A 16,560-nucleotide genomic window follows, 5' to 3' on the forward strand; every position below is an offset into this window, starting at 1 on the left:
GACAATTGCATCAGGATGATGATAATGCCACTAAGCTGACAAACACCACCCCAAAGATTGGCTTTGGACTACAAACTGCTCAGGACAATTTCAGGATGGCTAGCTGAGATGATCCAGCCTCACAGACTACTCGAGTAAGGACTTGAGACAAGCCCTGCACTTTCCCATTATGCAGAGACTGGACAAATGATACAGCTAACTCTCCCAGGACTTGACAATTTACCCAAAAATTTTCTGTTCAGGATCCCCTAAAGATGCCTTCACCCCCAGACAGCAGGAAGTAATTTTAAGAATAGGATGCCCACATTCCCAAGAAGTGAAATGGGTGGTTTTTGGTCTTTCAATGGGTTATAGATAATTGGCATTGTTTAGGATGGTTGGTTATAGGTTGTTAATTGTTAATGGTCAGGAAAAAAGCTAAACAAAAGAGATTAGATTCAGGGTTCTTGTTTGGAAAAAAAGAGGACATAGATAAGAGGTAGATTATTGAATTTACTCTGAAAAAAAGAGGAGGATATATATATACACACACATATATATGATATATATGATAAAAAAAAAAGGGGGGCTGGAGAGATGGCTCAGAGAATAAGAGAGCCTGTGGGGTATTTTCTTTATTAATTGTTGACTTGGGAGGGTCCAGACCACTGGCATGGTACCAACCATGGGCGGGTGGTCCTGGGGTATATGAGAAAGCTTGCTGAATAAGCCATGGGAAGCAAGCCAGTAAGCAGTATTCATTCATGGCCTCTGCTTCATGCCAACTTCTCTTCATGGTGGGCCACAAGCAAGCAGCACTGACTGTTGGGTCTTGCTGTGGATATCACCCTGTATTAATAAACACTGATTGGCCAGTAGCCAGACAGGCAGTATAGGCGGGACTAACAGAGAGGAGAATTGAGGGAACAGGAAGGCAGAGGGGGATACTGCCTGCAGCCACCAGAACAAGGAAGATGTAAGGTACCAATAAGCCACGAGCCACGTGGCAAAGTATAGATTAATAGAAATGGGCTAAATATGAGTAAGAGCTATGGTAGGCCTGAGCTAATGGCTGAGCAGTTTAAATAATATAAGCGTCTGTATGTTTATTTTATAAGTGGGCTGTCAGACTGCCGGTGCTTGGCGGGACCTGGAGAGAAGCTCTCCATCTACAAATGGCGCCCAACATGGGGCAAGAGTTTCCACCTAAAACCTGAGTAAAAAGATTCTAAAATGGAGCTAAAAACAGTTCCTTGTTGTCTCTTTCAAGTTAGCGGCAGCCTGCGTGTTTGAGCTACTATCTACTATGGCAGGTTCCTGGCATGCGTGCTTGACCTGCAGTATAGCAGGAATGAGGCCTATGCAAGTGGCACATTAAGCTGTGTGGTGGATTTAGCCTTTGCTAGTACAAAACAAAAAGGTTTCTGGGCTACACGCTGCTTTGATAGAAGCATAGACCCACTATTTCTGAGAGTTGATGACTCCTAGAGCTGGCGGAAAACATACCACCGCCATGTTGGGAAGCTGAAGTGGGCGGAGCCAGCAGTCACAGTGCTGTTTCAGTCTTAGAATGCTTCAGTTTAAAACAATAGGTTAACAATAAGACAGATTCAGATGGAATAGTTTACAATGTATGCAAAAATGTACATAGGCTTGAAAGAGAGAGAAAAAGGAATATGTACCGCTATATAAACAGATAGTTTTAAAAAATAAAGTCTTTAAAGAAACAGTAAAGGTAATAAGCCACGTAAAGATGGCTATCACACAGAGAATCTGGATTATGTTGTCTTTAATATTCGTAACTGAAGAAAAGCATTTGATTGTAAAAGCTGTTGAGTTATGCCAAAATGTATACTTTAAAGGTACCTTGACTTTGCCGGGTGGTGGTGGTGCACGCCTTTAATCCTAGCACTTGGGAGGCAGAGCCAGGCATATCTCTGTGAGTTCGATGCCAGCCTGGGCTACCAAGTGAGCTCCAGGAAAGGTGCAAAGCTACGCAGAAAAACCCTGTCTCAAAAAAAAAAAAAAAGTACCTTGACTTCAAAATTTGGATATGTTGCTTTGGAAAGGAGGCTCTGCTTTTGATTCCACAGAAAGCCAGAGGCTATGGATTTGTTCCAGATTAAGATACATCAGGTTTGACCAGCCAAGATCCCCTGAAAGGTCTCTGATGACACCATGGCCCAGATGATCCAACATCCAGAACCATTTCAAGGCAACTGGCTCAGATGATACACCCTCACGGACTACTCCATAATCCTAAAATTTTCTTTGTGTCCCCATAAGATACAGTGCCCCCTCCAGCAGGAAGTAGTAAGAGAAGCTACGCCCAAATTCCCAAATATACCAAGCTGTCTTTGGAGATAGAATTGGCTCATTCCTTCTCTAAACCCAAACATATTCCTAAAATAAAAGGTTAAAAGATTCTTTTGTCCCATATCAGAAGAGCCCTCTGGTGTGGGACAGAGAAAAACCAATATTTTTATTTAAAACAGGTTGATTATAAATGCGATCTCTTTCTAAAGAAGAAAAAGGGATATGATATAGATATATAGGATATAGATATGATAGGATAAAAGGGTAGATTAATGAACCTACTATTAAAGAACAACAGCTTGTTTAAAATGTTTTACATTTGGTATAGATTTTAGTTTATGTTTAAAATGTTTTACATTGGTATAGATTTTAGTTTATTGATACAAGTTTAAACTTAATTTTGTTATATTGTATATATATTTCTATTCTCATTTGAGGTATTATGTTTATGTAACTCATTTAGATTAGAATGGATAATTAAATAGATTAATAATTAGTCATTTATGATAATCATACTTATAGCCAGGTTAGTTAAGTCTTCTAGGTATACATAGATATATTTCAGATAGTAATCTTCAAATACTTCAAACACCTACAGAATATGACATTTAAAATATTTTTAAAAATTTAGACTTTCTGGACAGTGAGACATGTCTGCTCCTGGCAGCACTGATTTACTTCAGACAGGAGGATGGGCATTGAAGACACTCCATATGGAGTTTATCTTTACCTTGGCAAAAATATCCATTTGGGCAAGAAACTGTTCTTGCCTGGACTGCTTGATCGACTGGACATGCAAGACCCATAGAAGGTGACCACTGAACTTTGCTTGACAAAATGGTCCTTTGGGTTCCTGCTTCACAGAGGAAACTGCCAGACAGTCTTCAGGACACAGAGAGAAATGACTGAGAGACTCTACCCCTGTGGGCTGAAGACAGATGCCCCAACTTCACAAAGGAACATGAGGTAACTGTCCAGGCTGTCAGCTGTCTCTGTCTACCCTGCAAGACTCCCAAAAGTTGCTTGCATCCTCCCATTTCTCAGGTAATATTATATCCTTCTGAGGTCTATGATGTAGTTGAAGCTAGATAGTTACAATTTTCCTTAGTTATGATAAAGGATAAATTAGATATAAAACCTTAAACTCACAAATATAAGATAGATAGGATATCTTCTTTAATATTGTAACTGTAATTCTTGCTCAATAATTGTTTTGTTATATGTAATTTTACTATGTTAAAGTTAAAACCTTCCTTTTTGAAAAAGAAAAGAGGAAGTGCTGTGGATATCACTCTGTATAAATAAACACTGATTGGCCAGTAGCCAGACAGGAAGTATAGGCGGGACAAAGAGAGAGGAGAATTGAGGGAACAGGAAGGCAGAGGGAGATACTGCCTGCAGCCACCACCAGGACAAGGACGATGTAAGGTACCAGTAAGCCACGAGCTATGTGGCAAAGTATAGATTAATAGAATTGGGCTAAATATAAGAGTAAGAGCTAGACAATGGTAGGCCTGAGCTAATGGCTGAGCAGTTTAAATAATATAAGCATCTGTGTGTTTATTTTACAAGTGGGCTGTCAGACTGCGGAGAGAAAATCCAGCTACAGGGTCTTGCTGTCTGTCACTCTTGGTCCCTCTGCATTAGCTTCCTAAATTCTAGGATCCCAGGGGTGTGTCATCACGCTTGACCCCAGCTTTCAGGTTTTGCTGTTGTTTTGTTTTGTTTGATTGATTGTTTTTGGCACATACCTAGAAGCTGAATTGCTACACCACATGGTCTTTTTAAAGACTTTTTTTTTTTAATGTATATATGTGCCTGGTGTCCCCAAAGAGGGCATCAGATCCCCTGGAACTGGAATTATGGATGATTGTCAGCCACCATGTGGGTGCTGAGAACTGAACCCCGGTCCTCTTTAAGAACACCCAGTGCTCTTACCTGCTGAGCGGGCTCTCCAACCCCACCCCACCCCACCCCCACCCCACCCCACCCCCAGTGTGGTATTTTTTAAAAAGAGCCTTGATGCGCCCATGTTCCCATGATTGGACCATTTCACTTTCCCACCACCAAGGCATGAGTAATCTAGTTGATCCACATCTCTCAGCACTCTCCTCCCTTTGAAAAATGAACTTTTCTTTGTTGAGAAGGGTCTTGCTGTGTAGCTTATGAAGAGCAAACTATAAAAGAGAAGATTATATAGGTGGAGGTGGCTGTGAGCTGAGATTGTTTTCTTTTTTATTTAGGTGAGAGCGTCCTGTTTAAAATCAATATGAAAATGTCCAAACATAAAGAAAAATTAAAATAAGTATGCTGAAGATAACCACACACTATCATTTATTTATACCACAGGTGCCAAGAATACTCCTATCAGGCCGGAGAGATGGCTCAGCTGTTGAAGAATGCTGGGCTCTCTTGCAAATTCCCAGCCCCCACGTGGTGATTCACAACCATCTGCAACTCTAGCCCCTGAGGTCTGGCCTCCAAGCATCCTGCACACACACAGTGCACAGACCTATACACACAAAATGATAAAATAATGAAAACATTTTAAGAGAATACTAATATCTGAGGAAATGTGTGGTCTTAGTTATATTGAAAGTAGTTTACTTTTGTTTCTGTTTTGTTCAATAGTTTATGGAGCAAGGTTAAATTTTGTCAAATGTATCAGTTCTCTAAGTTTTCTTTAAAATTATTAACTCATTTACTGTATATATGTACAGGCATTCACATAAAGAGCAGAGAACAACATGTGGGAGTTGATTCTCTCTCCACCTTGTGAGTCTTGGGGATCAAATTTGAGTCATCAGGTCAGTGACAAGCATGTCTGCCTGATGAGCACCCTGCCAGTCCCCTATTTTGGAAATGTGATTTATCATGTTGGCCATTTTGCTATGTTGAAATGTCCTAGAATCCAAGAATGAATCCCCCTGGCTTGTAGGGTTATATTCCTTTCAATATGCTGCTGAGTTCCACTTAATTGTTGAGAATGTTCATATTGGTTTTCACAAGAGGCATGGTCTTTAGCTTTCTTATACTGTCTTGTCTAGCTTTGGTAGTGAGGACAGAAAGGACAGCCAATATTTTGGGCCTTGATCTCCAAGGTCTGCCAGAACCCAGGGAACAATGGTATCTCCACAAACAACCTTACTACCCCGATAAGACAGCTAGTGTCCAGCCAGAGGGGACACTGAGCTGCCCAGTGCAACTCTAAGCAGGGGACAACCTGCAGGGAGGGCAGTCTTTGCAGAGGGACCTGGTTCCTATGCTTCCAAAGGAAGCCACATACATGCTCGGCAAGACCCTGACCTGACCCTGAAGATGGCACAACTGGTAGGAGGGGCACTAAAGGGAGGGGACTAAAGGGGAGGGGCACTAAAGGGGAGGGGCACTAAAGGGGAGGGGCACTAAAGGGGAGGGGCACTAAAGGGGAGGGGCACTAAAGGGAAGGGGCACTAAAGGGGAGGGGCACTAAAGGGGAGGGGCACTAAAGGGGAGGGCGCACACCTTACTGCCAACACAGGAAAGGCAGGGCAGGGAGATCTCTGCAAGGCCAACCTGGTCTACATAGTTCAAGGCCAACCTGGTCTATATAGTGAGTTCCAGGCCTGCTAGGGATACAGTGAGACCCTGTCTCAAAAAAAAACAACAACAGAGAGAGAGAGAGAGAGAGAGAGAGAGAGAGAGAGAAATACTAAATGAACCAGAGAATCTCTCTTAAGTCCTCACAGGTAGCACTTATGGAATCTCAGCTAACTTTTAAAATAAACAAACAAAAGTTATATATGGCCTTGGGGCTGGAGAGATGGCTCAGCAATTGAGAGCCCTGGCTGCTCTTCCAGAGGACCAGGGTTCAATTCCCAGCACCCATATGGCAGCTCACAACTGTCTATAACTCCAGGATCCCTCACACAGACGGACATAGAGGCAAAACACCAATAAAGAAAAAGTTACATATGGCCATCTATGGGGTATTAAATACCTAACAGGAAGATATAACCCCAAACATGATTCTAAACTTAATTCTACCAGCTTTGGCCGACTTAATAGGGGCCATCTATCAAATTCTAGAAAATTACTAACTAGAATCACTTGTCCAGGATTAAACCCAATTTTCCAGAAAACACTCAAAATGAGAAGCAAGAAAAACCTAATGGAACAATAAAGTAATTGAGTACTTGCATTATTTCCTCAAAAGGGACCCCAAAGATCAGATGCAGATAAGTGAATCTATGGTACCATACCCACAGCCCCCAGCTATTAAAATTACTCTCGTGGGACAGGTCACAGCAACGTTCTCTAAGATGCTACTTAGTGCACAGGAGAGATAGTTCAGAGGCTGAGAGCACTGGATTTGATTCCCAGCACCCACATTAGTGGCTCACAGCCATCCAGTTCCAAGGGACCCTGTGTGGCCTCCATGGGCACAAGATACACACACATGGTGCACAGATATACATGCAGGCAAAATACTCATACACATAAAAATTAAATGAGTAAAATAAATTGATTGGATTTGTTTCTTCCAGAATTCAACAAATTGTTGTCCAATGGAAACATTGCCCATCATTCCAAGACATTCTAAGGTACGGTGCCCTACATTGGATAGTGCGATTTTAGTTTGTTTTGTCTTTGGTCCTTGCTCATAATTTCAAATGATGCTTACTAAGGGATACCAACCCCTGACCTCCTACTCAGAGCTTCTGAATCACCAGAAATCCCTGACTCTGGAAACTATATGTACCACCTCTCCTTAGCATAAACTCCGATGAGGGACACTTCCAACATACATTTCTGTCCTACTACTGGAAATAGCCATAGTGGTGACTGCCCCCTTACTCTACAAGTTGAATCTGAAAAACCTTGAATGTGAGTAATGTTATGATAAAAGCAAATGTGAATTAAAATGTTAGGATTAGCTGCGTGGTGGTAGTGGTGGCGGCGGCGGCGGCGGCAGTGGCACACGCCTTTAATCCCAGCACTTGGGAGGCAGAGGCAGGTGGATCTCTGTGAGTTTGAGGCTTCCCAGTCTAGTTCCAGGTGAGCTAGGACTGTTATACAGAGAAATCTTGTCTCAGAAAAAAAATGTTAGGGTTAAAACAGATCAGAGACGGAAGGGGCAGGGCCCTGCAGCTGATACAGTAGCCTAGCTAACCAGAAAAGATAAAGGAGGAGGCACTAACAATAACAAAGCCTTGGCAGAAAACTCAGTCTTGCTTTAATCAATCTACCTTTTGTCTTCATGCTAATTATAGTTCTAAGGTTTGTTGTTTTTTTTTTTTCCAAAGGTGCTGGAGAGGTGGCTTAGCAGTTAAGAGCACTTGCTGCTCTTCCAGAGGAACTGGGTTCCCAGCACACATATCAGGCAGCTCACAACCTCTATGCCAGTGTCGGGGATCTGATGCCCTCTGCTGACCTCTGTGGGTACTGCATGCATGTGAAGCACACACTTACATGCAGACAAACACTCACATATAAAAGACTAGAGTTCAATTCCTGGCAACTACATCAGGTGGCCCACAACCACTTGTAACTCCAACTTTAGGGGATCCAGTCCAACTCCTCTGGGCTACACATACACACACACACACACACACACACACACACACACACACTAGTAAAAACTAAAAAAAAAAATCTTTTAAAAATGGTTATGGGGCTGGAGAGATGGCTCAGAGGTTAAGAGCACTGACTGCTCTTCCAGAGGTCCTGAGTTCAATTCCCAGCAACCACATGGTGGCTCACAACCATCTGTAATGAGATCTGGCGCCCTCCTATGTATACATAATAAATAAATAAATCTTTAAAAAAATGGTTATGAAACAACCTAATAGATATTTTTTTTAAAGTTTTATCCCATTAACCTTTTTTTTTTTTTATAACATTTATTTGTTATGTATACAATGTTCTGCCTGCATGTATGCCTGCAGGCCAGAAGAGGGCACCAGATCTCATCTTTGGTTGTGATCCATTATGTGGTTGCTGGGAATTGAACTCAGGACCTCTGGAAGAGCAGCCAGCGCTCTTAACCTCTGAGCCATCTCTCCAGCCTGATATTTTTTAATGTTCTATAACAAAACATGAATAATTTAAGGGCTGAATACAATATAAATTACATTAGTAAATTGTCATGTGCTTACCAAGAAGGGGGCTCTGGGATTAAGGAAGACCCTCTTCTCCTGGACTCCAGCATGTTTACTTCAAATGTCCTCCAAGACTCTCTGTCAGGCAGGCTGGACCACTAACTCTGTGGCAGAGAGAAAGGAAAGTACCTAGGGGTATTTGCTAAAGGCCACAGAAATATGAAGTAGGAATTCAGCTGACTATGGCAAAGCTATTTATTACCTGGAAGAGTCAAGAATTTTTCCAGAGGAAGCTGAGGCTTGGTATTATTTAGCTTTTTACTATATCAGCTGTTTCCTGTTATGAATTTCATGTACACTATCATAGCTTCCCCAGTTGATTTTTTTCCTAAGAACTTCTAAACAGTTTGGAGTGATCATTCCTTGGGCATATACAATGAAGGTATTCAGATACAGTCACACAGGCAAGGCTTCCTGCTTCCAGCCTTTTCAGCATTAGAATCAGATGTCTGCTTTCTGTAATTATCTCCTTTAGCAAGCATCCAAAGCCAGGGCCAGCTCCAGACAAAAACATTTTATCTGAGATACCTAGCTAACATCCAAGGACAAACAGCAGACAGAATAAGCTTTCCAGACCACCTGCTGGTCTCCTGAATTAAGGTAAACATCCATACAGAGACACCACCTAGGCCAAGTGGACAAGGCAGATGTTAGGTGCATAGCTTTGCTTCTTGTGCAAATTAAGCTCAGACCATCCTTTCTTCCTCTGGCCAAATGGCACCTCCTGAGTTCCCCTCCAACAATTAGCTCAGAACAAAAGGGCTTTTTTCTTACCAGGTGCATTCAAGCTATGATGCAGGTTTCCTAGCCCCAGAGCAGACTTACCCCATAGACCAGAAAGTGGAGGGGCAGAGATTGGCTGACTCTAGGTGTGTGGAGACCAGTCATGGGAAGAGGAGAGGAAGGAACAAAGATGGAGACCGGAACAAAGACGAAGATGAGAATGAGATGGAAAGAACTTAGAACTATGAGAGGACAGGAGGAGAAGGGCAGAGAGGAGCTAAGTATGAGAACAGAATTGAAGCTGTGTAGATAGAATTTTGTCTTAGAAGAATAAGGTGACTGGACTAAAGAGTTCATGTAAGTAGATTCATTTGATGTCCCTCAGATTAGTAACCCTGCTGCTTACAGAGTCTTCACCAGGACTCTGGGAGAAACCTCCTCAGGGCAGGCACCTGGGGGGTTTCCACAGGTATTGAAAACATCACACCCCTGATAACAGCTAGAAGGAAAATCATTTCTGGCAGGTATGACTACTGTTTATTTCTTGGTATTAAACTGTCTATATGAAAACAGGAAGCCAGCTTTCCATGGTGAGAACTCTGCTCTGCCCAGGACTCTGGCATGACTGATGCTGTAAGTACCCATTTTGATGATGTCTTATGGTCTATCTACTGCTTCCACGTGCTTTGTGCTATTTTTTCTTGTGCTTTTGCTTGCTATGAAATTAATACACTCACTCATTCAAAGAAGAAAGTGTGACCGTTGTAGTTCATCCTCCATTCAGAACACAGGGTAGTGTCAGTCTCACAAAATCTGCCCTCTCTGATTCGTATGGAATGCTTTGAGGAGGATTAGGTAGAACTCCCAGGTGAAGCCACGTCACTAGACCCTCTTTTCTGTTGCTGATTTAGTCTTACTGTAGATTTATCTAGATTTTCTGATTCTTCATGATTAAGACACAACAGCTTTTGTGTTCTTGGAATTTTCTTATTTCATCCAAGTTAGCTAATTTTTTAGCATAAAGTTTTATGCTATTCTCTTTTTTAAAATCCTATTTTATTGTCTTACATGTTTGTATGTATGTGTGTGTTCATGTGGGTGCAGAAGAGGCAGTGGGATTCCCTGGAGCTGGAGTTACAGGTGAGTGTGAGCAGCCTGATGTGGGTGCTGGAAACCAAACTCCAGTCCTCTGAAAAAAGCCACCAGTGCTCTCAACACTGGGCGTCCCTCCAGCCAAGTGCTCCCTTGCAGTCCTTCTGTATTTTTGCTGAATTGGCTGTAACCTTCTGCAGTGAACAAGTTTTGAAGCAGGTATATTTGGCTAGGCTCTGAAGAGACACCTCTGGGTGACTGCAGCCTCACCAAGCTTTGTCTGATGTGTTTAAAATAGAATTTAAAAATTAAATTTGGGTATCTCCCAGTTTTCCAGAACTACATTAACAGTACATACAAATTTACGTCATCTCCACATCACATTCAGTGCAAGGCCTTAGGGGAAGGCTTATCGGCTCCCAGGCATGACTGTACCCTGTCTGCCTCAGCTCTGTCTGTGTTGATCCCCTCTGGACTGCTTTGTAGCTCACACTCACACTCAGGCCTGGAGATGGCCCACCCCCTTCACGTCGAGGTGTGGTGTCCACACAATGTGGTCCACACAGAGTGCCAGTGTCAGGGACACTGTTTGGGGTTTGCATATGTATAAACCTTTATGACCATTAGCAGATCAAAACAAACCATTCATTTCTCTCTCCTCAGAAGCAGAGATGAAAGAGATTCCAGATCACAAAAAAGAAAGCTATGTTGCTGTATGTTCTGTATGCATGTTTCTTTGGTTATAAATAACACGATGCCAGTAGGCAGGAAGTCAGTACTGGAGTGGAAGGTGAGTCAGACACTGCAGCACATGACAAGAATATAAATTGTAAACAACAAGAAGATGTAAAAAAAAAAAAAAAAAGAAAAAAAAAAAAATAAATAACGGCAAGAAAAAAAAAAAAAAAATGTGCTATGAGATTAAGCTCTAAATGACAAAGTAAATTAAAAAAAAAAAAAAAAAAAAAAAAAAAAAAAAAAAAAAAAAAAAAAAAAAAAAAAAGTAGAAAATCTTCTGTATAATGTTAAAAGTACTTAGACACGTTTGCACATGTTTTTTATTGCTCAAATGTGGTTAAATTCACATAATTTGTAGAGTCTGTGCTTGCAACAGACATATAATACATAAATTTTAGATAGATCAATGTAGAAAAGGTGTCTAACCTGCTTCCAGAGCTGTGAGGAACTCACTCTCCTGTGCCCCCTCCCCCCCAGCTCACCTCGTCCGATGTGTCAACGGGTACACCTCAGTGGGGGGGGGCAGGTCTGTGAGTTCGAGGCCAGCCTGGTCTACAGAGCAAGATCCAGAAAAGGTGCTAAGCTACACAGAGAAACCCTGTCTCAAAAACCAAAAAAAAAACAAAAACAAAACATAATCCTCCTGCCTCAGCCCCCATGACCCCAATTGCTGGATTAGGATTGCAGGCCTGTGCTACCATGACCAGTATTGTTACACTTTCTCAAATTGCTTCCATCTAGGAAAACCCAGCTCTACCCTTACGCTCCCTACCATGGGCATCACTCACCTCTACCTGGTTAGGTCGGGCCTGCGTTCATCTTCTGACTTAGCATCTTGTTCTATTCCTGCTTCCTTGAGCTGTGGCCTTCACAGTATCTGGCTGCGAGCCTAGGAGGCCAGCACAGTGAGATGGCATAAATAACATAGGCCATTACATTCTCTTAAGGAGAAAAGTCCTTAAGAATACACAGGATTTTTCTTATAAAAATCCCCTATAGAGAAGGATTTTTATAGGAAAATCTAAAAACATCTCTGTAGAGGATTTTTATAAGAAGGTGGATTGGTTGAATGCATCCACAAAAAGAGCAGTCAATGAGGCTTAAGTTGGGAGAAGAAAACTGGAATCTGGAAAATCATGGTCTAAAAAAATGGCCAAGACAGTGCCGAGTGACCGCCACCCCACACCTCAGAGAACAGCTGTAATGCACAGAGCAGAGGGGTTAGTGGCCTTCCTGCCTCCAGATCATGGTCTCCAGCTCAACAGTTCCATGGTTCTGTGATGTCACTGAGGAGAGAAGAATGGAGAGCTGGGTCCGTCTCCAGCTGCTCCAAGTCTTCTCTCCTTTGGGTTTTGGCAATTTTGGGGTAAGGGGAGGTAAGCTGAGCGAGCAGAGTATCCCAGCTCAGTCTCCCCTCTGGCCACCGCAGCCCCTTACTGCCTTTATGAAGAAAAATTAGGCAACGTGAGTCACCTCCTCCAAAACAAGCCAGGCATCCTCTATGAAGCTCACCAGAGCAGAAGGTCAACAATGAAAACAGTCTTTTATTCTTCTGTTTCTAGAAAACGTAAAGAACAAGAAATCTGCATTCAAACTGGGCCAGGAAGAATGTTTGGACAAAATGAGGATTACCAGATGGACGAGATTTTGAAAACAAACCCTATGGCCTTTGAGACCACGGCAATCACGTTCTTCATCATCCTTCTCATTTGCTTCCTCTGTATCCTCTTTTTGCTGGCGGTGTTTTTATATAAATGGTACACACCCATGTTGATGACCCGGTTAGGCTTCAAGTCACAGTAGCACGTATATCTAGAAATAACACAAAATCGCTGTAAAAAGAACAAGGAAGACAAGCAGGCAGTGCATACCTGCGATCCCGGAAGTGGGAGGTGGAAGTGGGATTAGTGATTCAAAGTTGTTCTGTATCACAACACAGAGACTTCAAAATCGACCTGGGCTAGGAGAGACCCTGTTTCAAAGACCCAAATAAAATGGAATAAGCAATGGCTACTTCTTCCACTTCCGGGTTTGAAACATGCCAGTTCCCTGGTCAAAGTCCCATCCTGCACCTTAGACTCTTCTTTTTTTGAAGTTTTACTTGTTTTTAGTTTCAGAGGCAAGAACACTGACGAGGCGGGGAAGCTCCCTTGCTCCGATGAAAACGAAGGGGAAGACTGTCCGGCGGCCAATGCAGAGAACAAACCCGAGGACGACGACAAGTGAGCGGGCCCGGGCCCCGTGGGAGGCGTGACAGCCTGGGTTCGGCTCCTCAGCACCCACACAAAAAGCCAAGTGTGACAGCAACATCTGTAACCCAGCTGAGGGCAGAGACAGGCAGATCCCAGCCAGCCCAGATGAGCTGTGAGCCTCAGGGTCAGTGACTGTCTTAAAAAACAAGGTGGAGACGTGACATCCAGATGACAGCTAACAACCTCTGATCTCTGTACACATCCAGTCAGATAAGTGTGCACACACACACACACACACACACACACACACACACACACACACACACACACACGGGCGCACGCCAAAACAAAGTAAGTCTGGATATGCTAGCCATTTTTACATGTGGTAATGTTGACTAAGATGCATGAATTTTTAAAAACTGTTAATGATTTTCCCAGGGTCCTACTGCACTTTGTAAACATGGACATGCCAATGAGACCTGGTATCCTTGTCCAAAGACAGAGTAAGGAAGCCACGCCCTTAGGAGAGAACTTCGAGGGAAAAGAGGACAGAAACAGACGGACATTAGGGGCTGTGAATGCTCAAGAAGCCACCTACGAGGTGATGTGTGTTCTGCGCTCAGGGGCTGTTTAGGTTTGAGGAGCGAGTCACCCATGTAGGGATAATAGATATGGTATTGTCTTGTCACGCTGGAGGCTTTTCCTTTTCATTCTTTTCTTTTCTTTTTCTTTTTTTCTTTCTTTCTTTTTTTTTTCCCTTTGGACAGGGGTTCTCTGTGTTGCCCTGGCTGTCCTGAAACTCAGTCTGTAGACCAGGCTGGCCTTAAACTCACAGAGTCCACCTGCCTCTGCCTCCCGAGTGCTAGGATTAAAGGCGTGCGCCACCACCCGGCCATCTTTCATTCTTATGTTCCTGTGTTTCTTAATATTTCCCCTCCCTTTTGTTTTTCTTAGATTCCTGGGATCTAGAGCTATAAAGCCCCTGTGAGTTATCTAGGTTCCAAGCTTCGTGTCACAGGAAAAACAGATGTGTGTCTCTTCTCACTGCTGCTGAGTCCAGGACAAGCTCTCTGTCCTGTTACAGTCCTTGACATTGGCACACAATCCCTTCCAGAACCTGTGTGAGCTCCCGCCATGCCTCCACACCCTGTCCAAGACAGAGTGCTGGGCCATATTGCTCTCAGCTTTGACTACATGCCATCAAATACTATCAGGCCACGTCAGTGCATGCTTCTCTAGCCGTAGGAATCTGGCAGCCAGGCATGGTGGATTATCACTGCTGCCTAAGCCATTCAAAAATACTTTTTTCTATCTCTTGTTCAAAAATGTACATTCAACAATGCTTTAAAACATGGGCTCATTGTGTTCATAGGTCGGGCATTTATATGGTTTGTTCCATTCTCATTGCAGGATGATAACGCTGAGAAATCACCCATGCATGTCCACAGAACTCCTTCAGTTATGGAAAGCCAAAAAAGACCTTTAAAAGGAGTGACATTTTCTAAGGAGGTAATTGTTGTGGATCTTGGAAATGACTACTCCACAGCTCGAAGCTATGCTCGAGAACATAAAGAGAGGAAGTGAGGTGCACAAAAGGCTGCTAGGGAGAGAAATGTAACCTTTGACTAGTGTTGGATTGACTGAGGGTACTGGGTCGTGTCAGAGCAGCAGAATGATGGGAAAAGACCAACTACACACGGTATTTTACCTTAGTCAGAAAGACATGAACTGTGAAAAACTCTGTATGTAAAATGCTGAGCTCGAATATAGTTTTTAAAAATCAAATCTGAGTTTGGTAAGTTGATATAATAAATGTCCTTAAACATCTGACTACCACAGCAATGTTGTGTTTGTGTGGGGGTGTTAGGAGGCCAACTTTGGATGCTGTGATCACAGGCATTCATGATCAGATGTCATCATGGGAACCCCCGATAACTAGGTCTGGAGTCCTCTGTGCATTGAAAACAATCCAGAACTTTCCTTGTACTAACCACTGCATTATAAGATTGACTCAAAAACAAACTACTACCAACAAAATATACTGCTAAATTTGGCAAACCTTAGAATTAAGCCATTCTTGATTTCTGTCATTTGAAATTATTGTGGGCACAGTGATACACACCTGTATCACTACCTGGGAGGACATCAGGAGATGTCTTTTTTTTCTTCCGGAGCTGAGGACCGAACCCAGGGCCTTGCACTTGCTAGGCAAGCACTCTACCACTGAGCTAAATCCCCAACCCCCCCCCCCTTTTTTTTTTTTTTTGAGACAGGGTTTCTCTGTGTAGCTTTGGAGCCTGTCCTGGAGCTCTATAGACCAGGCTGACCTCGAACTCACAGAGACCCACCTGGCTCTGCCTCCCGAGTGCTGGGATTAAAGGTGTGAGCCACCACCGCCAGGCTGAGATTTCTTGAGTCTACGAGTGTGAGACCAGCCTGGGCAACACAGCAAGACTCCATCTCTAATCAACGATACAAACGTTGTCCAAATGTGGGATATGGCAGTACAAACCTCCAGAGGACTGAAGTAAGCGTGAGCAAAATGCGTCAGGGTACAACAGCAAACACCAGATCGCAGCCCTGGCTCCGGGGCTCCACACATCGTAAGTGGAGATGATAGCAAGGGCTGCTGAAGTCGGACTCGTGACTGGTGTACATGGGTCCTGAATTAGCACGCAAAGCCAAGAGAACATGGAAGACATGGCCCAGACATGGCGGTGTGGAAAGTTTGCTGGCTTAGAGCTAAGGGCGACCGGCAAGAGAGTTGGGGCTAACTAGGATGTACTGAGCAGGTGGCTGGTAGGGTTCCAAGCAAAGCAGGAGCACTGTAGGAGAACAGATGAAATGTTCTGGGCTGGGAGGAGAAGTGTGTAGAAATATTCAGAGTCTCTGTTCTCAACAAACATTTTAACATTTTACCTAAAACTGACATTAAAATTTTGACTTTTACTATGGTGAAACACACATGAAACTTACTGTTCAGTGGTGGTAAGCTCACTGTTGCTCAATCACCACCATCCATTCACAGAGATCATCGGATAAAACTGGAACATTGCACCCCAGGGTCAGTTCCCAGTCCCTTCCCTGCCCCGGTCTCTGTGATACTGACTGTTCCACACACCTAACACAGTAGAGTGTGTGTGTGTTTCCTTCTGTGGCTGCCTTGTGTCATTTAGCACAAGGTCCTCACAGCGGATTTAGGCGTTACCACCCTCCCTGTGAGGCTGAATGACACTGCATTTGTGTACGCACCATGCTGGCTCACCCTCCATCCACTGATGGACAGCAAGGCTGGCTCACCCTCCCTCCATTGATGGACAGTGAGGCTAGCTCACCCTCCCTCCATTGATGGACAGTGGGGCTAGCTCACCCTCCATCCA

The 16,560-nt window shown here is 43.4% G+C and overlaps 1 protein-coding gene and 1 long non-coding RNA gene across 3 annotated transcripts; one reads left to right on the forward strand and one right to left on the reverse strand.

Annotated features, from left to right (window-relative positions):
- Nucleotides 1-8,437: 8,437 nt before the first annotated feature.
- Nucleotides 8,438-12,256, reverse strand: LOC119088681. The gene is made up of 3 exons (XR_005092375.1): nt 12,175-12,256; nt 11,777-11,877; nt 8,438-8,539 (listed from the first exon to the last, which is right to left on the reverse strand). It is a non-coding gene; the product is annotated as an uncharacterized LOC119088681 (long non-coding RNA).
- A 45-nt stretch (nt 12,257-12,301) lies between these two features.
- On the forward strand, nt 12,302-15,010 carry C10H2orf74 (chromosome 10 C2orf74 homolog). Of its 2 annotated transcripts, none has more exons than XM_037209324.1 (5): nt 12,302-12,364; nt 12,551-12,745; nt 13,100-13,210; nt 13,619-13,781; nt 14,591-15,010. In XM_037209324.1, exons 2-5 carry the CDS (start codon nt 12,597-12,599, stop codon nt 14,762-14,764), a joined length of 597 nt encoding a protein of 198 aa, XP_037065219.1. In that variant the 5' UTR covers nt 12,302-12,364; nt 12,551-12,596; the 3' UTR covers nt 14,765-15,010. The 2 variants fall into 2 exon arrangements, with proteins under 2 accessions (XP_037065219.1, XP_028732142.1); XM_028876309.2 differs by having other exon boundaries at nt 12,315-12,452.
- Nucleotides 15,011-16,560: the final 1,550 nt, after the last annotated feature.

This window comes from Peromyscus leucopus, chromosome 10, assembly GCF_004664715.2.
Source record: "Peromyscus leucopus breed LL Stock chromosome 10, UCI_PerLeu_2.1, whole genome shotgun sequence".
Taxonomy (NCBI): domain Eukaryota; kingdom Metazoa; phylum Chordata; class Mammalia; order Rodentia; family Cricetidae; genus Peromyscus; species Peromyscus leucopus.

Bases quoted from the DNA above. Each gene is read 5' to 3' on its own strand.
- C10H2orf74 (XM_037209324.1), top strand. From the start codon at position 12,597: ATGTTTGGACAAAATGAGGATTACCAGATGGACGAGATTTTGAAAACA. The intron at 12,746-13,099 runs GTACACACCCAT...ACTTGTTTTTAG, and splicing joins GCGGTGTTTTTATATAAATG to TTTCAGAGGCAAGAACACTG. The intron at 13,211-13,618 runs GTGAGCGGGCCC...TGATTTTCCCAG, and splicing joins AAACCCGAGGACGACGACAA to GGTCCTACTGCACTTTGTAA.